This window comes from Anolis carolinensis, chromosome 2, assembly GCF_035594765.1.
Source record: "Anolis carolinensis isolate JA03-04 chromosome 2, rAnoCar3.1.pri, whole genome shotgun sequence".
NCBI lineage: Eukaryota > Metazoa > Chordata > Lepidosauria > Squamata > Dactyloidae > Anolis > Anolis carolinensis.
In genome coordinates, this window is record NC_085842.1 from 303,034,197 (window position 1) to 303,059,664 (window position 25,468).

The window sequence follows — 25,468 nt, forward strand, 5'->3', positions numbered from 1 at the left end:
CCATGGGCCTTGTAGTCCTGCTCAGGACATGGTAATTCCTGATGAAGATGAAAACTTGGGGTTTTTACCTTCCCAGTCTGAACTGGATTCCTCTCAGCCAGATCTTTCCCAGGCAGATCTGGGAACCTTGCACCTGCAAGAAAGTTGTCTCCCAGAAGTATGTCAAACAAGCCCAGAGCCTACTTCTCCCGTGTTCTTGCGCCGGGAGTTTTGTAAACAACAGAGAGGTTTGGAAGCTGCTTCGCGCAGGAGTGCGAGGATAGCAGCCAAGAATTCTGCCAATTAAGTCTCCTTTTTCGTGAGAATCCTTAAGGAGTCAAACATCTGGTCTCAAAGATTAGCTTTCGTTTCTGGTTCCCAGAGAACTGCTTCGGCGGGAAAAGTTAGACTCTATATAGGTGATTTACCCGCGAAGTAACTTCGCGGAGTCAATTCGTCAGCCTACGGAGCGAGTTGTGTCTGGACAGCGCGTTCCGGTTCAAGCCTCGCTCCTGCTCAAGCCTTGCCTTGCTATCCAGCCTTCGCCTTGCTTCCCAGCCTTGTTTATCTACGGACTTTGCCTAGTTTCCCAGGATCAATCCTTGCCTTGTTCCACGGATTTATCAAGTTATTCCACGGACCTTGTTCTTGTTCTTAGTTACCTTTGTTCCACGTTCAAGCCTTGTTCCAAGTATCAAGTTATTTTCTAGACTCGCTCAAGTTTCATGGACTAAGGGACCTTGTCATCTCCCCTCACTTTGCTTGTCAAAGTGAGTGTTTCGGTTATTGGATTACAACTTTGGACCTTAATATTTCATACTGGACATTATTTCTTTGGACTAATTTTGACCTATCCTGAAAGGTCTGCTTCTGGACTATCTTTTACATTTGCTTTTACTAACTTTATATATTTCCTTAATAAAGATATTAGATAGAATCTGGCCTCTGCGTATGGTTATTGGTGCTCTGTAGCCTGGGTCGTGACACAGATGACCCTCTGCTGATGCAAGGCTTTTTGATCAGTTGAGATATTCACCACCAATAGTCGGGCAGTTCCCCCTCCCCTGCAGACCAGCTTCCATTGGTCCACTGTTCTACAGTATCACATCATCCACCCTTTGGATGGAGTAGATGTGCCTGTCGGTTTCAGGAATAGGGTGGAGGGTAGGGATGACTCATGGTAATTCAAGAGTTGCTCCAGAATATCTTTGAGAAGGCATGGGCCTCCAGGGTCATTTTTGTGGCCCTCATGGCACCACCAAAGGTAAAAAAAAATTGGAGGCACTATCACTATGCCTTGGCCTCCTGGACCATATTGGCTTCTTAAAATATTTTTGTATTGAACAAGGCCTCTCACTGACCTAAAATGGGCTTGTGTGGTTAGACACATGGCAAAAATGCCCCCTCCCCAGGAACTTCACTCTATGAATTCCCTAGAAGGCACTGGGTGACATTTAGGGGGATTTTTTTGGCAGGTATGTGGTCTCCTAGAGGGGTAATGTGGTCCCCTAGCCTCCATGGTTGCTCTTCCCTGCTCTAGAGTCTCACTTGCTCCTAACTGGCAAAGACCATCCAGTCCAATCTCCTGTCACAAGTTTTCTATTTCGATTCGTATTCACACACATATACACAGCCATTCATGGATATAAATGTCTTACCACAGGAACTTCACTCTATGTATCTGATGAAAGAGACCCAGCCTACAAGAGATTATGCTACTACCTTTTCCCCTCAATTAGTCTCAAAAATACTGCAAGATTCCTCTGCACATCATCCCGCTTAGTTACACTTCAGGTTGAATAAATAATTTATTCTCCAAATCTGCTGAATATTACTTACTTTTAAGCTACAAAGATCACTGGGGGAAATACATATTTTGAAAAAATGCATCCCATGATATTTGTTAATAAAGTTCTAGTACACTATTTTGACAGCTGACAGAATACAAAAATGGAAACGTGGCTTGTGGTTCAGATGATGCATGAAGAAAATCTCCATTAGAAAAATGTGACTGCACACTATCATGATAATTACTTCCATATGGACATGTAGCGGATCAAGTACAGATGGTCTACACATTGGAAATTTGACCAAGATGTCACCTGTTTATAATCTGAAGTTTAAATCCATTATTCCTTGGGACATTAAAAAATATATCTTAAAACATGTTCAGCAAGTTACTTCTGTGTTCACTTCAAGTGACATTTTCCATTTTGGTCCATTCTTAGCCAATTTTCCTCTAAAAGCTTTGCTTAGAAATTGGTGATTACAAAACTCAAAGCAGTGCTAGAGAAACCATAAAGTACTTACTATAAAACTGCTGTATGCTGAGCAACAATTGGTATGTAATTTATAAAAGACAAGGCAGCATAGTTTTCTCTATGAATAACAATATTTTTATATTAGAAGGACAAAAAGTACTATGTTAGATTACAGTTATTTTTGGCATATTCTGCTCTGCTTGTAAAAGCCAGGGATAAAAGGGCAACCTCCCCTTAAGAATTGCTTTTGCTAAACAAATTTGATAAGGACTTGCCTATTGGGGCTTTCAAACAAACTAGCTTCTAAGTGCTGTGATCAAAAAGGGAAAAAAAATCACTGGAGCAACTTGACATCTAGAGCCTAGATTACAAATTATCTTTGTCTGTATACTGCAAGGTTATTTCAGTCATGAAAGCAGGCTTCTGTCCAATGTCTATTTAGTTAGAAAAAGCTGGCGTTATTCTCTCCCTTCCCTCATTAAGGGCAAAAGGTATGTAATCTTTGCTAGCTTTTTGTCTATACACAATCCCAAGAACTATTTCAAGTGGATGGGCCTATTATCTCATACATCAATAAAGCAACCTGATTTCTGACCTCTCTACCAATGACACGAGCAGCCGGATGGATAGTGCTACACAAAATTGTATCAAACCAGCACAAATACCTTATTTATAATTTTAAAGTACAGTAGAGTCTCACTTATCCAACATAAACGGGCCGGCAGAACGTCGGATAAGTGAGTATGTTGGATAATAAGGTTGGATTAAGGAAAAGTGTATTAAACATCAAATTAGGTTATGATTTTACAAGTTAAGCACCAAAACATCATGTTTTACAACAAATTTAACAGAAAAAGTAGTTCAATACTAAGCAAGGAAGGTTTATATATATCTGTGGAAAGTCCAGGGTGAGAGAAGAACTCTTGTCAGTTGGAGGTTGATTCATGTTAGCAGGGGCAGATAACGACTCTGAACAAAGGATGCCCCCAGGCAAGAAGAAGCCAGGAGATGAAGCTATTCAATGCTAATTTAGGTGATTAATTACAACATACACTGGCCTCCAGTTTCTCCACACCTCACAACCTTTGAGGATACCTGCCATAGATGTGGGCGAAATGTCAGGAGAGAATACTTCTGGAACATGGCCATACAGCCCGGAAAACATACAACAACCCTGTGATCCCGGCCATGAAACCCTTCGACAACACAGTGTTGTATTTGTTTGTCTGTTTTATCCATTTTGTATCCCACCTCGACCCATAAGAAGAGGCAGGCAAATGATGATGATGATGATGATGATTACATAACTTTTTCCAGCTTTGCTAACACTAGGCAAAAAAGTGCAAGCCACATAAAATAGCTTGCTTTCCTTTTCTCTGTATGTAATTTATGCAATAACTTTGGTTACTCAGAGACTGCGATACTCAAACTGGGAGAAGGTATTAGAACCCTTCCAAAACAAGCTATGCAATGCAACCAGAGCCGGCCCTAGGTATTTTTCAAGTGTAGGCGAACAGAATTTTGGCGCCCCCCAAACCAATCACTGAAAAATAAAAGCGTTGGATAAGCAAAAATGTTGGATAATAAGGAAGTATAAAGGAAAAGCCTATAAAACATCAAATTACATTATGATTTTAAAAATTAAGCACCAAAACATCATGTTTTACAACAAATCAATAGAAAAAGCAGTTCAATACATGGTAATGTTATGTAGGAATTACTATATTTGCAAATTTAGCACTAAACATTGAACAGGGATATAGGGCAGTGTGGACTTAGATAACCCAGATAGCCCTCAGTATTAAAAAAAAAAAACCTCTAAAATCAGGACAATAAATAAAGAACAACACTCTGAAAACAGAAGAAATCCAGACAGTAAACAATCAGGGACAGCTAACTCCTCCCAAAAAAAGATTCTCCCAGGCAAGAAGAAGCCAGGCCTTGAAGCCACAGGGCCATTAAATGCTAATCAAGGTGATTAATTGCAACATTCACACCTGCTTCAAAGAAAAGTTCTTTCTCCCACCCTGGACCTTCTACAGATATATAAACCCCACATACCTAGCTTCCAAGTTCCTACAGACCTCACAATCTCTGAAGGCCCCAAAGGTGGGCTTGCGTGGTGCAAAGGTGGGTCTGCGCTGGCCGGAAGGCCCAGTGCGGCCGCTGGAAGGCCCGAAAGAGAAGGAGGTGGAGAGTGGTGCCCTCCTCCCAGGACGATGGTGCCCCCGGGACGATGGCGCCACAGGCAAATGCCTATTTCGCCTTATGGTTGGACTGCCTCTGAATGCAACGATAGTCTGGTTCTCTGACATGAAACCGCATCATCACTATGCTTCTGGTTACTGCCCCAATATCCTGTTCCCAACTGGTCTTATCTCATGCATGTGTGAACAGAAATTTGTCTCCTGCCCACTTTTAGTCTGGTGCAAGGTGAAGAGCCCACTCGATATTGTGAGTTTTTCGCATTTCAAATGTACTTGTTCATTATACTACAGGTGTCAGGGATGACATCTAATACTTAATCAATGAGGCTACTAGATTAACCACTCACTCCTGATCATTACTAGTGTGATGGAATATAATGTAATACTGGCTTTTTTAAAAAAGGGAAAAGTTGATACATTTTATCTCTTTGCAAAGAAAAGGTAGTTCCACTCAACCATTTCACTCCTTTCACTAAATTTTGAGAAATACTGTTTAAAGTATAACTGTACGTCACAAATATGGATGATGGAAATATATTGGAATGACATTTGATGATGTGAAGTTTTATTGGTATCTGCTCCAAGGCTGGGTAAAAGTCGGTATATATATGAATGAATGACAGTAGCATTGGTCACTCGAATGGCCTTTCAGTGTTTTAGTGACAATCTGCAGAAAAAATTGGAGACATGTCTTAAGATGCTCAAAAGGTATCTATTTTATTTGTTGAAAAATCCAAAGTATTTTGGTCTGTGTGTGCTCTTAAGGTTTGTCAAAAGAGGAATTTAGATTCTTAATTTCAACCATACTCTGAACCAGAGAATTCTGAAGTTAGATTTCTAGTAGCTCCTTAACAACATACATTTATCAATGTGTTGGGATTTTTACTGATAAAACAAGCATTTTTAGACATCTTGAGAAGTGTTTCCAGTTTCTTCTGTGGATTTTGTGAGTGCTCCTGTCTGTGTAATCCTACCCATTTTAATTGATGTGCAAACTCCACTGAGTTCAATGGGGCTTACTCCCAGGTAAACACACAAAGTATTCAGCCCACAGCACTGTTGCAAATGCTGTAAAGTTAAAATTCCAGCATAGGTGGGCAAGAACAACTGTGTAAACTCAAATTACTAAATTATTTTCTCTGACATCAGCTGAGTAAAACAGCATATGGCAAGGATCACTCTCTTTGGTTTGGTGCAACCTTCTCCAACCTGGTACTTTCCAGATGTTTTGGTCTAAAGCTCTTATCATCCCAAACAGCAAGGCTAGTTAGGCATATGCTGATAGGTTTTAAACATTATAGCAGTGCTGGGAAATGAACACAAGAAAAAGTGACTATGTCACAGATGCACTGAAGGAGTACCATAGACTGAGGTGTTTCAGAGTACAAACCAACATCTATCATTTATTTATATAGAACTATCAATGCACTCAGAATTGTGCAACAGTGAGCAAAGCCTATCCTTGCAGAAATCTGACAGTGTAAAAAAATGTCGTTCAAAAAGATATTGCTGAACTTTTTACAGAGGGTGAATATTATTTATGTGCAGCAGATCTGTGCCATTGTTCATTCGCCCTACTATACAAACCGTTTTTGTAGTCTGTGTTCTAGTTTGTAGAGTACAGATATTTCAGTAAAACATTAACATATTAACATCTGTTGAAAAAATGTACCAGAATTTTTGAAGTTTATTTTAAAATCAAATTAAATACTTAAATATTGAAACACCACAACACAACAGGATTTCTTAATCCCAAGAACGTTTTTTAAAGTTCTAATTTTATCTTATTCATCTGTCATTCTAGTATGTGGCAAATTTAGTTTCCTTTAATTAAAAAAAAGGAAAATAACTGCTGACATCCTATCAGTTTTCTACATTAGTGGCAATGATCCAAAAAAAGGGCAGAGTATAGTGTTGTTAAATACGTCTCCTGCTTATATTCAAGTTCACCAGGGCTTTACAGACATAATACATATGGGTTTCTCCCACTCCCTCTTAAGAAAATTTCCTTACTTGGAATACGCTGGAGCAACCCAGTATGGGTTCTCCTCTGCTTCTTTTGCATGTCGTAAAATGGCCTCCCGAGGGTTGCTATCATCAGTTTTATCCAGTGCAATATTTTTGACTATATATGAAGACAGAGTACCGCCATGAGTTCCAACACGACCACCACGACCTAATATAGGAGAAGATGAACAGATGTGCAAAGTGGTAAGAATAAATTGAGGAGTCAAAGGTCAGAAAGAAAATATATAAAACTGCATTCACACAAACAAGAACTACTGTACTAATACAAAAGTAGGTCCAAACCTTGCTTTAAGCTTGCCTTTTTAGGATGGATTCATACTTCAATCTTGCAGTAATGTTTTGCTTACCGCAGATTAAAAACAAATGATTACCTGGTCCTGCTACTGGAGGTTCAGGCTTATGAGATTTCATGGGATCCAATCTATCTTTTTCCAGCTGCTTTCTTGTACTTCGCTGGCGTGGCTCACGAAACATTGGAAGTGCATGTGCTGCAAAGTGCAAAAACAATATAAAAATAAATGGAGGACTTAAATATTAGCATGGTCCAATATTCACACCAATGATAGGATGTGCAAACTTATCAGGTTTGGCAGGTACTTGGAGGAGTTTTTCTAGATTTAAAGCCAATCCTCATAGAACATGGCATCCATATCTTTGATTATTCCTCCTCTTGACATGTTCCAGCTTATCAATAGCCTTCTTGAATAGTTGTGCCGGAAATTGACACATTATTGTAGTGGAGATCTGACCAAAGCAGAATAGAGTGGGACTATTATCTCCCTTGATCTATGCTCCTATAATCAACATTGACTTTTTCAATGGCCGCATCACTCTATCGACTCACAATCAGTTCATGGTCTCCCTGATTTCTTTTTACATGTACTGGTGTCAAGCTAGATGTCACCTATCCTATATCGCTTATTTTCTTTTACCTTATATTTTTCCCTGTCAAAATTCATTTTGTTAGTTTTGACACAGTTCTCTATCTGTTAAGGTCATTTTGGATTCTGATCCCATCCTCTGGCCCCTTCTAATTTGCTAATTTTATAAGCATACCCTCTATTCCATCACCCAAGTCACAATAAAGATGCTGAAGAGCACTGGGCCCAAGACAGAACTTTGTGGCACCCACTGATCACTTCTCTCCAGAATGAAAGGAGCCATTTACAACCAATTACAAATCAACCTAACAGTAGCATTGTTTAGCCTACTTTTTACCAACTTGTTTGCAAGAATATCATGGGGGGCCCTTGTTAAAGCCCTTACTAAAGCCAACATACTGTACATCCACACAGCATTCCCTTCATCTAACAAGATTAGTCTGGTTTAGGAAATTATATCTAGACCATATTTAATTATTGTCACTTCAGTGCATTAAAACAGAGATATATAAAGATTCTTGGAGTCAAGCATGGCTTGGATGGTAAGGGACAACCTGATACTAGCATTGTTCCTACAACCAAGCACTCACAGATAACCATAATTTCCAAACTTGAAGTTATGGTCATCATAGTTACATGTGAACAAAAAGGTAATACAGACATGCTGTAGCTTAGATTCAAACTAATCAATCTTGTAGATGTTGTTCATTTATTAGCATAAATAAAGCACCCTGAAGTTGGAATTATTTCTTACATCTTGAATGTTATAAGAAACATGAAGAGTCAAACCTATCTTGGCAAGCCGTATGCTATACAGTTTTGCATAAAACATCTGAAGTAATTAAAACAACCTGTTTCCATATGTGGAGGCAAGCTTTGTTGAAAAAATGCCATCTAAGTGATACGCTTCATTTTCTAAAAGTAACACTTAATCCCCTCAAGGGAAAACATTGCATCTTAAAGCTGCTGTCACAGAATGCAAACTGTGATCCCACTTATGATCTACTTCACTTGAGAGGCAACAAGGTTATTTTAAGTGCCATTAAGAATGAAGTTACTGTACACTGATAGCCCCTATTTTCTCCCAGAGAAACTGAAGTCAGAAAACCCTTTGTATCTTAACTGGTGAAGTTGAAAGGGGTTGCAGGGATGTTATTTTAGCCCATTCCCTCCATGTTTTATAGATCCCAAATACTCCACCTTTGGTATTTATATGTTAGGGATCCTGAATTATCAAATTTTGTGATTCATGTTGTGAAGATGACATACCATATTCATCTATAGAATGGACTGTAGCAATCACCCACTCAATATTTGCAAATGTCCCACAATATATGTGGGGAATCAATTTTTGCCAGGGAGACTCCCTGCTATCCTGCAAACTGAATGGGCTGTCGTACAGACAAATTACTGATGTCAATGTGTACCATCGTTAGGGTGCCAGTTGATGGAACTAGTCCTAGTTGACAGATTTTCAGCTAGAGGCTTCATTTTATTCCAGAGAGCTGGAGCCAATGCTTCATTCCCTTCTTGTATACAGGCTGGGATGCAAATGGTCTGGCTTCATTCTACTCTCCATGGAGTCAAGTAGGATTTGGACAGAACAACCTAGGAAAGTTCTATAGGTTATTTTAGGAACCTTGATGGCCTGCATTAGACCTTAGTACCAGGTGTTTTTCACCACTATCCTATAGTTTATGATTGTCTATGAAACATTTTATGATCTTCTAAAATAAGCCTTTATCCAGTTAGGAGTTTTGATCCTTAACCAGACTGGGAATCATAAACACAACTGAGATGGGTTGGTTCATCTTGTAGTGAGGACCGCAGGAGCAGAGTCTTCTATAAAAGATCTGAAATACTGGTTGTTAGATGGGGTGCATTAAGTGTCCCTTTGCACCTTCCAAGGACTGAGCTGTTTAAAATAGGCCTTTCCACTTACAGCGGGATAATATTCCGTATTTAACAAACAAGTAAAAATTACTTACGTGTGATAATATAATCCTGTGTGAGTGTCTCTGCTTGTCTCTCTTTTCTTTTTGTCTTTACAACACATAATTTTGCTCCCCTGGAAAAGATTAACAAAATAAAAAGAACCTGGTTAAAAGAAGAATTTCCAGAAAACCATTATAAAACCAATGTTTCAGTATGATCCTCTGCACATTTACTTGGAAGAAAGCCTCTACTGTGTTCTTGGGTATTAATCTCCCACAAATATGTGCAACACCATGAACTATCATGATTGTGTTTCTAAGAAGAGTATCATTATAGTGCAATCTTCCTCAATATGCCTGCCACATATATTAAATTACAGTTCCCATCATTTCAATCAGCAAGCAAATGCAGATATTTGCTGGGGAAGATGAGACACATTGCCTAATAGACTTGGAGGACACAAAGTTTGTGAAGACTAATCTGGCCTATTTAAACCGGCACTCTGGCCTGCGATGTATAGGAATATGTTTTGCATTCCATATACAATGGCATTGAGAAAGAACAGCAAAGCACTGGAAAATTTGAATCAGTACCTACAATGAGTTATTCCAATTACAACTGACATAATTCAATGCCACATTTAAGTAAACTATGTTTAAAATGTGTGAATAAAAACTATACTCGTGTTTTTATATATGCTAGCAGAAGCAAGGCTAAAATAAACAAACATGTCACGTTTTTCTGAATAGCTATGAGGATTCCTTGTGCAAAGACACATTTGGAAAAAGTTGATTTATGTTTGTCCTTGCAATGGTGGGACAACCAGGCATACTGTAGTACAGTATTTTTCTTTCTCCCTATAAGTAAGTATGTTGGGTTGGAATAACCACATTTTTAGGTTGAGCTTCAAAAGCAGCAGCTGGGCAAAAAGGATCTCCAAGTATTTTTGCAGTTGCTTGAGGCTGTGGTACAATAAGGTATCAGCAACTTCAAGCAACATAGCATAGGCCCTCTGTCCAGAATCAGATATGGCATTAAAAATTTACACTAAAAGAGATGAAAGTAGTGAAGAGATCAACAGAACCAGCTGCTTGTATTTCCCACTTTCACGATTATTCCCTTTTGATGTAAAGTTAATGAGAAAAGGGCTCAAACACACTGGAGCAGACCAGAAATCTGCTTCTGTTCCTTTAACCTCTTCTTGAACATGAGTGAACACCACAGCTGCATACACAGATCATATCATGAAACTTTTATTATTGTAATAAATATGAGGAGCTAAATTAGAGTATGTTGTACCGGTATGTTTTGTACCCACTTGTTACTCTTCGATAGTCTATGGAAACCAACATAGAATGGGATGGAAAATAACTTTTAAAAAGCCACTTTGGCTTCAATATGAGAGAAAAGGAGGATAATTTTTAAAGAAAATTAAGAAACTATTGTTTGTTAAGAAAGTAATGAGTGTTATGCCTACATGTTACACCAGTGGTTCTCAACCTGGGGTCCCAAGATGTTTTTGACCTTCAACTCTAACAGCTGGTAAACTGGCTAGGAGTTCTGGGAGTTATAGGCCAAAATCATCTGGGGACCCAGGGCTGAGAACCACTGTGTTACACATTTGCTTTGGATGTTTGCTAAACTGCTTTGCCAATGGTTAATGAGTTTCCTGTTATATCTGAAACATAAAATTATGCTGAATTATAATTCTATGGCACAGTCTGGAGTTCAAGGTTACACGATAATTTTCTATTTTGGATATAACTGGACATTTCTGTTCAGTACATTATACAAGCACCAAAACCAATGGGAGATGGAAGAAGTGTGTTAGGAGAAGAGTACATAAACCATAGTATCAAACCTAACAAAAGTAAAGGTACAGGTTTTCCCTTGACATGAAGTTTAGTCGGGTCCGACTCTGGGGATTGGTGCTCATCTCCATTTCTAACCGAAGAGCCAATGTTATCCATAGACACCTCCAAGGTCATGTGGCCGTTACCTTCCTGCCAGAGCAGTACCTATTGATCTACTCACATTTGCATGTTCTCGAACTGCTAGGCTGGTAGAAGCTGGGGTTACCAGCGGGAGCTTATCCCACTCCCTGGATTTGAACCGCCGACCTTCTGGTCAAAAAGTTCAGCAGCTCAGCGGTTTAACCCGCTGTGCCACCTAATAAACAGTAACTGAATAATGATCATTGCATCCTTGCAGGTCCAATGTGTCAGACACAGCTAGTGTTTTCTATTAATTTAATTAATGAAACCTTATTGACATAACTTGTGCAACATTTTGATGCAAATTCCAACTATTTCAATATAGTTGTATTTAATGTGAAAGTTGGCTTATTTGAAATGCAAAGGTTATCACCTTTTTGTTGAAATGAAATTGTAAATGTAAAGCTCCAAGGTCTCATATTTTAACTCAACATGAAGAAAGACAATTTGTAAAAATCAAATTAAATACCTTTGACTCTTGAAAGGATCATAGTACACCTTAGCCAATCCATTCCCAGTGCCAACCATGATTTGATTCAACTTAGGATGCCAGAGACAACGGACAACACTCTGAAAAATTAAATTCGCATTTGGTCAATCATTTTCAGTTTTGGATAAAACCACAGTACAGTGAGCCTAATGTCTCAGCTTTATGAAGATGACTTTTAGAAAAGTGCTTACATATTGGTACCAATTGTTGCCCACGATCCAGCATCAGACACTACAATATGTAACGTTTTTATGTTGGAGCTACATCACTGACACAATAAGGAAAACAATGCCAGTCTTTATTTTGTTTTTGTTTTTTTAAAAAAAGGTTTTTTTAAATGTACATACTTGTACATTCTCCCCAAAGAAATATGAAAAATGTCCCTTAGGTAACACAAGGCTGACCTATTAGATACCTAGTAGTATTTCTTATGTCATAAAATCTAAAACCATTGTAAAGTGGATAGCAATTAAAAATAAAGAACCGCTACTACTGTCCCCTGTGGTATACCATCTTTCACTGAAAGCCAAGATGCCATTTGGAAATACAATTTGCATTACAAAACATGATCCTAGACAAAAAAACGGCTTTCATATTTAGGCAAATTTATTGTATAGACATAAATGGCAAACATGATATCTTAAGAAGGGAACATAAAGTACAATTTTATTATAACAGGAAAGTATAACTTACATTTGATATGACTTTGGGGACATAAATTATATTATATTATATTATATTATATTATATTATATTATATTATATTATATTAATATAATTATGAAAAGCCCATTTTGTGGACCAAAGGGATTATGTAGGCATATTAAATTTCTATACCTGGGGTGTTGTGTAGTTTGCGGGCTGTATGGCCATGTTCTGGCAGTATTTTTTCCTGATGTTTCACCTGCATCTGTGGCTGTCATCTTCAGAGGAAGTTATGGTTGTAAGGGGTGCAATTTGCAAGCTAGATTTGTGTGTGTTGAGTGGGATCCACCCATTAGTCTGTGAGTAACCATGAAGATAACATGATCAATTAGTGAGGGCATAGACTATGCTATCTTCATGGTTACTCACAGGCTAATGGATGGATCCCACTCAAGACATACAAATCTAGTTTGCAAATTGCACCCTTTACACTTGTTTAACAGACAATGGTTATATTCTCCCACCCTAGACATTCCACAGGTATTCGACTTGCCTTACTACCATCAGATCCTCTGAAGATGCCAGTCACAGATGCAGGCGAAACGCCAGGAGAAAATGCTGCTAGAACACAGCCATACAGCATGGAAACCATACAGCACCCTGGTGATTCTGGTCACTAAAGTCTTCAACAATGCAATTTCTATACCATTTGACTAAATAGTCTTTTCCCCCAACCTTAAATTCATTTCCATTTTGTTTGATTGTAATATCTTATTCATCAAGTGTCTGCATGCAAAGCCAGGTCTTAAGCTTTTTTCTAAAGACCAGGAGGGATGGGCCTTGTCTCTCGTCCCCACCAGTCGCACTTATGAAGAGGGTCGGACCAAGAGCAGGGTCTGCCCAGCCGATGTTAAAGCTCTTATATAATATATGTATTAAAAGCAACACTCGTAAAGGAAAACTGCCCCTTTTCTTATTATTTTGCTTTATGAATCATTTTTCTTGATTAACCATAATGAGTAAGAATTACTTTGAGACAACCAGCATTTTCTACATTTCCTTTTACCTTCAGCCACTGTGAGATGAAGGTTCAAGACCAAATCAGTCTCTCTGATGTCATAAAAGTAGAAAACATGGCATTTTGTATAACCAGTGCACTAAGTAATGATTACCACACTAATAGAAATGATTAGGACCTGGTTAGAAACCTCTCTACTTCTTTGTGTTAAAGAAACTAGACTGCTATAATCCTATTTGAATTTGAACCATACTAAACTACAATTTGTTAAAAAGAACTGGATGCTTTTCATTCTCTGAACTTTTAAGTTTTAGAATGATGCTATAAATGATGCAGCCGATGCTTCCATTTCAATTGCACCCAAGAGACAGAGTTGTAAGCACTGTAATTAAAAACAAGTTACAGAATCTAAGACGCATTTGCAATCAGCTTCCACTTCTTCAACTGAAGTAAAATTAACTGAAGGAGGCAAATAGATTTATAGTGTTTTGCATAAACTATCAGAAAATATTATGTTAACCTCTAGCCCTACCTATTTATGAATTTTAGGACTCGGAAAAGTAAACTTGTTAAGAATTCTTTATATGTGAGCACACAAAATAAAAGCTTTTTTTTCAAGATATGCTATTATAATATTTCAGTCACTATTTGAAAACGACAACAGATTTTGTGTTGTCGAAGGCTTTCATGGCCGGGATCACAGGGTTGTTGTATGTCTTTCGGGCTGTGTGGCCATGTTCCAGAAGTATTCTCTCCTGACGTTTCACCCACATCTATGGCAGGCATCCTCAGAGGTTGTGAGGTATGGATAAACTAAGTAAGGAAAGGAAAGAATATATATCTGTGTAGAGTCCAGGGTGTGGCAAGAGTCCTCTGGACACCTTACAACTTGTCAATATCTCTTTTAAATGGTGGTGCCCAGAATTGGACACAGTATTCCAGGTGAGGTCTGACCAAAGTAGAATAAAGAAGCACCATGATTTCCTTTGATGTAGACAGTATATTCCTTTTGATGAAGTCCAAAATCTCAAAGATGTAGGAGTGAGTATGACTTTAGGTCAGTCTTCACTGTACAAAGATCCAATTCAGCACAGCTAATCACAAGAGATTATGGAAAATGAAGTCTAAAACCTCAAGGGACAAAGATTATCTTGCCTTCTGTTGTAGGTGTCAATGGAGAGGACTTTCTCTGCTGCCTGTTACCATGGAGGGCTAATACAATCAGATTAAAGAATATTAGATTAAAGAGGGTTTAGATATATAACTCGACCTGTTATACAATAGATTCCCATTTCTTTTCCTCGGATACCCGCTAATGTCATTGATCCCAAAGCTCCTTCCCTTTCTACTTTTCTGGTGGCAATTCAGCTGCAGAAATGAAGCATTACTTAAAGCAAAATCTGGGCTAGATTGTGTATGGATATGTGATTTCAAGTCACCTGTGACTTATGGCAATCCCATGGATTTCACAGGTGATTTGCAAATTCCGTACTTTGAAATATAGTCTATAGCATCTGCTATTTGTGGATGGTCGCCCATGTAAGTATTAATCAGAGCTGACCCTGTTTAGCTTCCAAGATCAGGTTCCTTTGGAGTATATTTAGGCAGGCTTGGGGCTAGATTACTCATGGCAAAAAATTACAGTTAAAATTTGGAAGAGGACAATCTGTTGAATTCCAGCAATGAAAAGTAAATTGAGAACTCACTAAACTTATAAACTCGGCTATTATTCATAGTCTTACATGTGGAATCTGGAGTTGTCAACCTCTTAAAGGAGTTTTAAAGGATTGTCTGACTTATAACTGATTAATGTTTTAAAAATGTGTCTACTCACATTTGGATGAAATCTGTACTAAATACAACCCAACCCTCAAATTACTGTTGATGTCATAGGACAGCCAGATTTGCTATAGGATGTGAGCCAAGAAGCAAAAGCTTGAGCTTTTTTTCAGCCGCAGTAGTTCAGGTTCTGGAAGAAGCATGTTTGTTCTACTTGCCTCTTTTCTATTACAGATGGCCTTAAAATGTAAATGTGATAGAAAGGGATTATGAATTTTCCCTTTCCATCCTCCTGTCAGTATCGTCTCAAATGTACCAGTGGTGAAAGAGAATAAAGCTGAAGACAGGACAGCAGGGAGAATGATGAAAACTTTAAGTATGGAAGCCATGTAATAAGTTTTGTTGGTTAAAAAAAATAGCACAACCCTATTCCAATATCAATTTGGTGAAGGCCTGAAACTATTAGGTCTGCACAAATTAGCCCATCAGCAGCAAGAGACCCTGGACTTTCTGCAGGGTTGTCCAAAAACAGGCAGGATCTTTTCACCCCAAGGCAAACAAATCCCTTCAGCATCATGAAAAGAGTTCTGTGAGTTCTCAGACTCTCAGTCTGAAGGGCAATTAGAGAAGATGATATTGTAGTCTATGAGCAGTCACTTTTTTGCATAGATGCCATATTGCTTTCTTTCAAATTGATGAGATCAATGGAAATAGTTCAGTATTGGAACACAAGCTTTGCGTGCAAAAGGTTTCCTAAGCATGGATTTGTCCATCTGAAGAAGGAGATGGAAAAGATATATCTGTGCCTGAGCTGGAGAGTTATCTGCAAGTCAGTGTAGTTAATGAAATGGAAAAGGGAAATCTACTTGGTTCACATTTTAACATGAGCCAACTTTATTTGTACCTGAATGCAATACATTTTGTTATTCTGGAAGACATATTTTCCCACGTTAATGTAGACACTAGGGAAAACTGCATATGAAAATACATATGTTAGAGAACATTGCTATCTCTCTCTCTTTCTCTCTCTCTCTCTCTCTCTCTCTGTGTGTGTATATATATATATATGGGGAATTTCTTTGCAAAAAATATTTATACAGGGAACACTGTGTATGATGTTTACAAATGCTCATGTGGGCTTCTTACAAAAAGATATGGAAATAGTGTGCAATAGAACTGTGCTTCAAAAACATCCTGTGAAAATTGTAAAAAAATGAATCAGCCCACCTCTATATAGTATTGGGTTAGTTAGAGCAGTGGTTTTCAACCTGTGGGACCCCAGATGTTTTGGCCTTCAACGTTTGGCCTTCAACTCCCAGAAATCCTAATAGCTGGTAAACTGGCTGGGATTTCTGGGAATTGTAGGCCAAAACACCTGGGGACTCACAGGTTAAGAACCACTGAGTTAGAGTCTACAGTTTTCTATATGCCTCATAAGTAAAGCTGAAAATGGTTATTGTCTCAAAAAAAAAAGAAGAGGATTCGATGTACTTTAATACCTTCATCATGAAGTGGTCATGCATATGAAATAATTCCACAAAGAAGATTCTTTGGACCAATTAAGTTTTTTCCAGTTCATACACTGGAAGTCATCTGTATAGTACCACATGTGGTGGCATACTACTTTGTCAATGTGTAATTCAAGGCTTGTATATGAGTTTCTGTACACTAAATCCAGATCAGCCAAATCCCCAAATAGGCAGTGACAACATTTTATGAATCTGCTGATCCACATTTGTTCCTGTTGTCTTCCTTCAGTCACTTCTAATTTATGGTGACCCAAAAGTGACCTATCATGGAGTTTCTTTGGCAAGATGTGTTCAGTATGAGATTGCCTTTGCCTTCCTCTGAGGATGAGTGAGTGTGACGTGCCCAAGATCACCCTGTGGGTTTCCAAAACTGTGTAGGGGTTTGAGCCCTGGTCTTCAGTGTCATAGTCTAACACTCGAACTACACTGTGCTTGCTCCCTGGGAGAATTATCTGATCTGGAATAAACAAAATGTAAACTATCAAAGATCTGAGAGTTTGCGAGATTACAGCAGAACATACCAGTTCATCTTCTTTGAAGATGGTTCAAGATTTGCAACTTGCTTCCATGTCAAATGAAATAAAGCGAATGCCCAGTTATTTGTTTTGTTTTTGCAGTTGATCAGGGCTAAAACAACTTTAACTCCCCAGCTTGCTGACAGAGGAACTGATTAATCAAGAGATGTCATGTGTCTAGATTATAATTTCTGAAGAGAGTGAATTAATGTTTCACTTGCCTTGTGGTCATCACATATTTAATAACAAAATCTAGATTAATGCTATTTCCTATCCACTCCTGATGGTTTCTTGGTCTTACTTCCATTATGAATTAAGAGCAATAGGTGGGAGGAAAATCCCCCAAAAATGTAGAACAGAGGTGAGGAACTTCTAAATCTCCAGATGTTTTGGCATACAATTCATATTAGCCTCACCCAGCATGGCCAATGATGAAAGTTGTGGAAACCACTGTCCAAAACATTAAATGATCGAAGTTTCCTAAGCCCTGATGGCAACATGGGAAATATGATTGATAGGAGAAAAGTCAACCTTTCTAGTTTTGGAATTGTAGAAGTTTGGAAATCCAGTAACATCCGACCTTCAAAAACTGCATAGCAAAAATCTATGTCATATAACATGTTATCTCATAATATGTTTGTTAATTGTGATATGAAGCTGCACTTACTAAACTGCATCCAATGAACATTTCCAAAATTTCAATATAATTTGTCAGAAAGGAACTGCATTTGCAAGGCCTTCTTTTCCACAATGTGAGGAAATTCTTTCACATAAAAAATGACCTGAAGTGCATTTGATAATAACTCCAGGGTATGCTATCACATGCACATGGAAGTCAGATTCAACCAAGAAAGGGATGGAAAACAACAAGATGAAAAGTAGTAGACCCAAATTGCATTTCCAGCACAGATGCAGCAGGATAAGACAATGTTTGGAAAGGTGTCAAGTTTTGTGGCATTAGAATGGGACTTTGTTATCTGCTGGGGTTTTGGCCCCAGGGCCCCCATGGATAACAAAATCTGTGGATGCCCATTATGTACAACAGTGTAGAAAAAGTGTATCCCTTATATAAAATGCAATCAGAAAGAAGTATCTGTTAGCAAGAACTGAGGCTAAGAAAACATGTTGCTTTGCAAGTGCCAATTTAGCTTTCTGCATCAGTGGTGGAGAGGCTCTGTGGTGAAGCCTGTTTGAAGAGCACTGTTCTAATTTGCTGCACTTGGCTGCCCGCACTGTGAGATAAGCAGCCTGTCAGCGCCAAAAAACTCTGAATGGGTAAAGAGATAGTTTGACAGCAATGGTCAAGCCCTGTACTGGCATTCTTTTAAAGAAAAAATAGTGAAGAGAAAGAGATACACAAAAACTGATCTCTTTTTTGGCTAACCAGGAGGACTTCCAATTATCTCTTTTACAACTAATTTTACAGGCAGGAATCCAAAAATATCTGTGTGTGTGTGTGTGTGTGTGTGTGTGTGTGTGTGTGTATGTATATATATATATATATATATATATATATATATATATATATATATAAACATCCTAGGTGTGTACCTGAGAGCTTAGTACTTCTGCTGCATGAATACTGATTTCCCTTTCCTGTGCTTCAGAGAGTTGCATAACCTTCAAGAATAGTTTTCCTGGAAGTATAGGAATCTCCACTGGGAATGAATGAAACCAGAACAATGTGTCCATACACTGCATACAATTTTTGTCTTTACTAACCGAACACTTTAATGATGCTCAGAGAAATTAAGCATCTACATAACCTAGGGTAATTCTTCCACACTGATATTTAACCCAGCAGTGGCAGGACAAAGGAAATATTTTTGTTTAAATACTTTTTTAAAGTCCTTCCATTTCAAAGTATTTTTTATCACATAGCAAATCCATTCAGTACTTATCTGAAACATAAAGTGATGCTTTAATGTTATAAAAGTTTAGTTTCAAATGCTTCTGAACAGGGGAAGTTACAAATTAAATGTGAGAAATAAAAAATCATTTAAAAGGGTTAAAACTCGGTGGTGAAAACTCACAGATGACCTTGGGTATCAGCACCAGAGGAGACAATCACAAACCTTCTTTGAATAAATCTTGCCAAGTAAATCCTATCATAGGGCTGCTTTAGGGCTGATGTAAGTCAGAAATGACTTGAAAGCACACACAAACAAATAAATTGATACACCAAATAAAAGCCAGATTTTATTTTAGCCATTATGAACAAGGTGGTCTATCTAATCAACCCTAAGAGCTCAAAAGAGCACTTTTTATGTATCCTGCCAGAATACTTTTTATGTATAATGCAAGCTAACTGTTCCTGGAGTGATTAAACTGTCCTGCTCTTAGAATTGACAATTGTTTTAAATAGAAAAATCCAATGTTTTTAAAAGAAGTTTCAGTATAACTAAGAACACTTTATTGTAATTCATGCTATTAACATTTTAATATTACTGTTATTTGTTCTGGAAATATACACAACAATTCTTCTACCAATTAATACTGACATACAAAACAATGTGATTGTAAAGTCTTTTATTTTAATGGGTTTATTTTAAAATACTTGTAACACTGGAAAATCACACAACCACTCTGTTCTCAAAATGCATAAGTAGCCTACCAAGAAGAATAGGAATGTCTATTGTTACCCTCTGGAAAAGAGTCTGCACATTAAAATATTATGCTAAAGGTTTGCCTAAAAGTAGACAAACCAAATAACTCAAGTGTGAAGTGCCTTTGGAGCTCATCCTATGAAATTAGCCAACTACAATAAATAATATGGGAGTTGAAAAGTTATCTACAGCACTGTGAACATACTGTCACCAAATTTAAAATGTTCAAAGAAGGCTAGGGAGAAACATTCCATAGTTTCTTTGGGAAAGCTGACTACAGAACTAAAGTGAAATGTACCATTTGTTGGACTGCAAAAAAAAATAGAAAAAACATACTGCGTATACAGTATTCATGGATAAGCTGACTTCATGTATAGGTCAAGACCAGGTATTGGAGACAAAATTACATATTTTGATATGATTCATGAATAAGTCAAGCGTCATTTCATGGAGAGGGGAAATAATTAATGCTGCCCATAACCCCATAACCCATTTCCCCGCCCAGGCCAGAAGTGGTACCACGGAAGAGAGAGCAGAGGGGGTTGGTGCTTCTTTTAAGTTCCTCCAGGATGGACTAAACTCTGACTTTTAACCACTCTACCCGGATAAGGGGATTACGCCTTTTTAAAAAAATAAGAGTTAAGGTAATATTCACATTGACTCATTGATAATCTGGCCCAGTTTTTTGGAGGTGTTGAATTTTTGACTAAAATTAATGTATAGGGTAGATAATTCTGTGTGGGAAACATTTTAGCTACACAATGTAAAACTAACAAATTTTATACTACAGTTGTTTATATGTGCAGTATGTTTTGGATAAAGGGCATCTACATTCATTCTTCCTGCTTAAGCAATGAAGATCTTCCATAAAGGCCACAATAAAAAGTGAATGAAAAGTAGACTGCTGTGGGAGACAGGACAGATTCATATATGTTGCTATAGCTGGCCAACACTCTGTATACTGATGTATAAGTCTAGAAATTATAGTTAAAAATCAACCCAAGAAAACCTGGATTAACTTATCCATGGGTCAATTTGAATACTCTACGGCAATTCTTATCAGAAAAGAAACCACCCTGTTCTCTGGGTAGAATGGTGAAAAGCAAACTAAAAGAAGTACCAACCGCCTCTACTCTGTCTGCCGTGGCACTGCTTCTACAATTTGTGAATACTTGAATGAGGAAATAATGGTGATGACAGCCTCTGGTAGCTGGCTATCAGAAACAGCACTGGTACTTTCCACTCCCTATGGAATTGATCCAAAATTTTGCTTCCAAAGCCAGTCCTAGATTTATACAAGAGACTGGTTGATACATGAGTCTACCCAGTACTTTCTTCTGCAGACTTTTAATGCAAATTAGGACCTCAGGTGCTTTGTTGTATACACTCTATTCTGCTATAAATACATTTTACAACAATTATTGCAAGTTAGTTTGTTCTCCCTGTTATTGTTTTTATCCTGACTTTAATACTACTGTATGGGATTTTATTATAATATAAATTATCTCAACTTTGAGGCTGAGTGATGGTATATAATATTATCTTGATATCAGAACACTGTATTTAAACAATTACAACCATATGATCAGTATCCCAAGGGATCTCAGAGGACCTGCCTATCTTCGTGACCACGTAGTCCCCTATGAACCTACGCGATCTCTGAGATCTTCCGGGGAGACCCTCCTCAAGCTTGCGCCTTCTTCACAGATGCGTCTGGTGGGGATGAGAGAGAGGGCCTTCTCGGCCATGGCGCACCGGCTCTGGAACTCCCTCCCTAGGGAGATCAGGTTGGCGCCCTCTCTATCCTCCTTTAAGAAACAATTGAAAACTTGGATGTTTAGGTTGGCCTTAAGTTGGCCTTTGGAGAGACAGCCATTGGATGACCAGCCTCATTATAATTCTATTCTGAATTTTACTAGGTCCCTCTTATCTGGGTATTTTAATCTAATGATTCTATCTTTAAATTGCTGCTGTAGTCCCCCCACCTATGAAGTTTGACTGAATTGTATTGGTGGTTGTTTGATATTATTACTGTTGTATTAACTTTTGTTTTATTACCTTATTGTGTTTTAACCTTTGTATATTGTGCTAATGTATTTGCGTTGTTACTTTCGTAACAATGTGAGCTGCCCTGAGTCCCCGCGGGGAGATGGTGGCGGGGTATAAATAAAGTATTATTATTATTATTATTATTATTATTATTATTATTATTATTATTTATCCATCCTATCCTTTGGATCTTTTATCCAGAGTCATTTATCAAAAATGATTAACTGCACAAAGCTCACTTCCAGTTTCCTTTATGTTTTTACAATAGGCATCTCCCAGGCTATAATAGCTGGTTGAGGGAAAAAGTAAAACACAGTGAAAATAATAATTATACTGACAAAAAAGGAATACAATTTAGGGGCATTCAGAGGCTCAATCCTGGTATACAGCCAACATTGCTCTGGGTTGTTGTATGTCTTTCGGGCTGTGTGGCCATGTTCCAGAAGTATTCTCTCCTGACGTTTCGCCCACATCTATGGCAGGCATCCTCAGAGGTTGTACGCCATAGATCTGAGGATGCCTGCCATAGATGTGGGCGAAACGTCAGGAGAGAATACTTCTGGAACATGGCCACACACCCCGAAAGACATACAACAACCCTGTGATCCCGGCCATGAAAGCCTTCGACAACACATTCAACATTGCTCTTTTCCCAATCCTGGTATGCAGCCTACACCATAAAGTTCCGCAACGTAGACAATACTAACCCAGACACACCAATAAACTGATTTGATGTAAGGCAACTTGATACATTTCTATGATCCTAGCATTTCTTGCAAGTTGTATATGTATGTGCGCATGTGCCTTCAAGTTGCTTGTCAACTGAAGGTGACCCCATGAATTCCACAAGGTTGGTCTAAACAAGGAATATTCAAAGGTAGTTTGCCAATTCCTTCTTCTAACCAGAGCTAATCCTGATTAGCTTCCACGATAAAATAGAATCTGATGCCTTTAGCGCAGCCATGGGCAAATGTCAGCCCACCAGATGTTTTGAACTTCAACTGCCGCAATTCTTAACAGCAAATAATAATGATGATGATAATAATAATAATAATAATAATAATAATAATAATAATAATAATAATTCTTTATTTATATCCCACTTTTCTCCCTCACGGGACCCAAAGTGGCTTACAACATACTGAAATCACAAAAACAACAACTGGAGTACATCAATAATATAATTATAATAGGAAAAACAGGTTAAGAAAAACAACTTCAGTATACATTCAACTGCTTACAATATAACCTGAGAGCAACTACTAACTGTCCTTATGTTAAGCTGGTACTAGTTATCAATACTCTAGCCACTATGGCTTTTTAAAAATTACTCATACCAAAATTAATCATGCATCAATGATATCATGATAGTAGTCACAAGCAACAGGAGAAGTGTTCATGGACTTTGCTTCATTAAGGATTTAGCAATGCAAGGTGTTATATCTGCAACTCTTCTGGAAAAAAGGTAGATAAATCTTCTGTGGTGATTCTTCTGAGAACAGATTTACAAGTGATTCTGCCTCAAACAAATATGAACGAAGAACTTTCCTACTGAATATTGGATTCCAATAACAAAGGGCATTGCTACAGTGATCATAAACTCACTTCTAAATTAAGTCTGAAATTAAAAATGAACTCAGATACACATTTAGGAGCAACTAGAACTGATCTCTAAAATAAAAGCTGGACATTTTCAGGGTGGGCTGCAGGTCAATGATTGACACCCTTATATGTAACATGTGGAATTAATATCAGACATCTCAACTACAGGGATGATAAAACTAACCTTTAGTAGGCTGTTAGGAATTGTGGGAGTTGAAGTCCAAACACCTGGGGGGCCAAAATTTGCTTTAAGGTATTGAAGCTCCAGCAAAGTACTGCAATTTTTACCATAGCTATGCACTGATGATGGGGGGCAAATTACAGAGATTGCTGGTTCCAAAGGATCCAAGCACTATAACTGAAGGGTAATATAAACTAGTTTGATTTTGTTCATATACCTCTCGGTTCAGTATGGACTGCACTGGCAAAGCACCTTCTGGATAAGCCTGTAAGTATTTAAGTTAGCCCATATAGAAAAGCAAAAGGTCTGGAATAATAATGTACTCTCCCATAAAAGACTTCAAGGAAAAGAGGTGAACAAAGTCTTGCTTGGTATGACAGAAATGAACATTAGACACCACTTTGGTCAAGCATTTAAAAGTAGCCATTAAGTTTCCATTAAATATCAGGTTCATTTACAGGCCAAAATCTACTGGCTATTTACCAAGCAGTTTTAAAGATTAGGTTTACAGCCCCTAAGCATTTAAAAATTATCTATATTGTCTGGATTCCCCCCATCCCCATTGTCTAGCAAAGTAAAACTTAACAGCTGTAAAAACTGTATTTCCCATATCGTCTAAATTTGTCACAGAAGTATTCAGTTGCATTCCATTTTATGTGTTGAACCCATAAGGTTTGTCATTTAACTTAACAAGCCTTATTATTCTGCTCATAGATTAAATATGATTCATGAAGGATCTCCTGCCCTTTCTTCAACTATTTGTTCTACATTTAAATTCTACTTAAGTCAGTATAATTGCTTCTGTAATTATGGAATCTGTATGTTATATGGAATGGGTATACAAGGCCACCTTTTCCTGAATAAACCTTCAATCTTTCCTGAAATATAGATAGTTCAAGATGAAAGATAAAACTATTCAAGGGAGAGTCAGATTACATTTCAATGACAATTAAAGTATCTTTAATATCTAAACAGAACTTGGCATTTACTAAATTTAGTTATGCATAATGTAGTGGTTTGTGCGCTGGCCTATGACTATGGAAACCAGGGTTCAAATCCTCTCTCAGATATGAAAACCCACTGGATGTCCTTGGACAAATCACTCTCACCCACAGAGGAAGGCAAAGTCCTCCTAAAAAATCTTGACAAGAAAACTCCATGATAGTCGCCATAACTCAAATACCTTGAAGGCAAACAAGAACAACAAGGCAACAACATAGAAGCTGCCTCTTTGATCAAAGGATCTATACAAAAATATAGTATAAATCATTCTTGCAAATACAATATGCAATCCTTTATTTTATACTTCAGCATGAAACAAACTGAACAACAAAGTGCTGCAAGGTAAAATACTGATTTGAGAAACTGCACTCTAATATATACTCTCACTAAATAGTTTGTTTTTACCAAGCAAATCAAAACAAAGCAGCAACACAATAAAGGGTGAATAAAACCACTTTATAATTGGGATTCTAAAAGAAATCAGCAAATAATATTGAAAAGTTGTCTGAAACTGCAATCCTATGGATATTTGAGAATTAATCCCAATCAACTTGAAGTGATTTCCTTGGAGGAAACATCCACAAAATTATGCTCTAAATAAATGTTTGAAAAATATATTCACCATAAAAACAAAATCCAATCAAGGAAAAGTATTATAGGGGGAAGTTTTGCCAGGAAACCCAAGCTTAACAAGCCACACTCCAAAGAACTCGAAGGGAGCAACAGTGGTTTATAATGCTGGGTGCACTTTCCTAGATCCTGGACTT

At 37.8% G+C, this 25,468-nt stretch overlaps 1 protein-coding gene across 8 annotated transcripts in view; it reads right to left on the minus strand.

The window, feature by feature from the left end:
* Positions 1–25,468, minus strand: part of wdr70 (WD repeat domain 70) — a 218,253-nt gene that overhangs the window by 84,331 nt on the left and 108,454 nt on the right. For all 8 annotated transcript variants that reach the window (XR_010003615.1, XR_010003614.1, XR_010003613.1 and 5 more), the window contains exons 14-17: positions 11,755–11,855; positions 9,345–9,424; positions 6,847–6,963; positions 6,461–6,623 (exon numbers count right to left, since the gene is read on the minus strand). Coding sequence is in view for 5 of the 8 variants with exons in the window: in XM_008116097.3 (XP_008114304.1) it covers positions 6,461–6,623; positions 6,847–6,963; positions 9,345–9,424; positions 11,755–11,855 (461 nt within the window). In the remaining 3 variants the exon portion in view is untranslated. The remainder of the gene's footprint in view (positions 1–6,460; positions 6,624–6,846; positions 6,964–9,344; positions 9,425–11,754; positions 11,856–25,468) is intronic.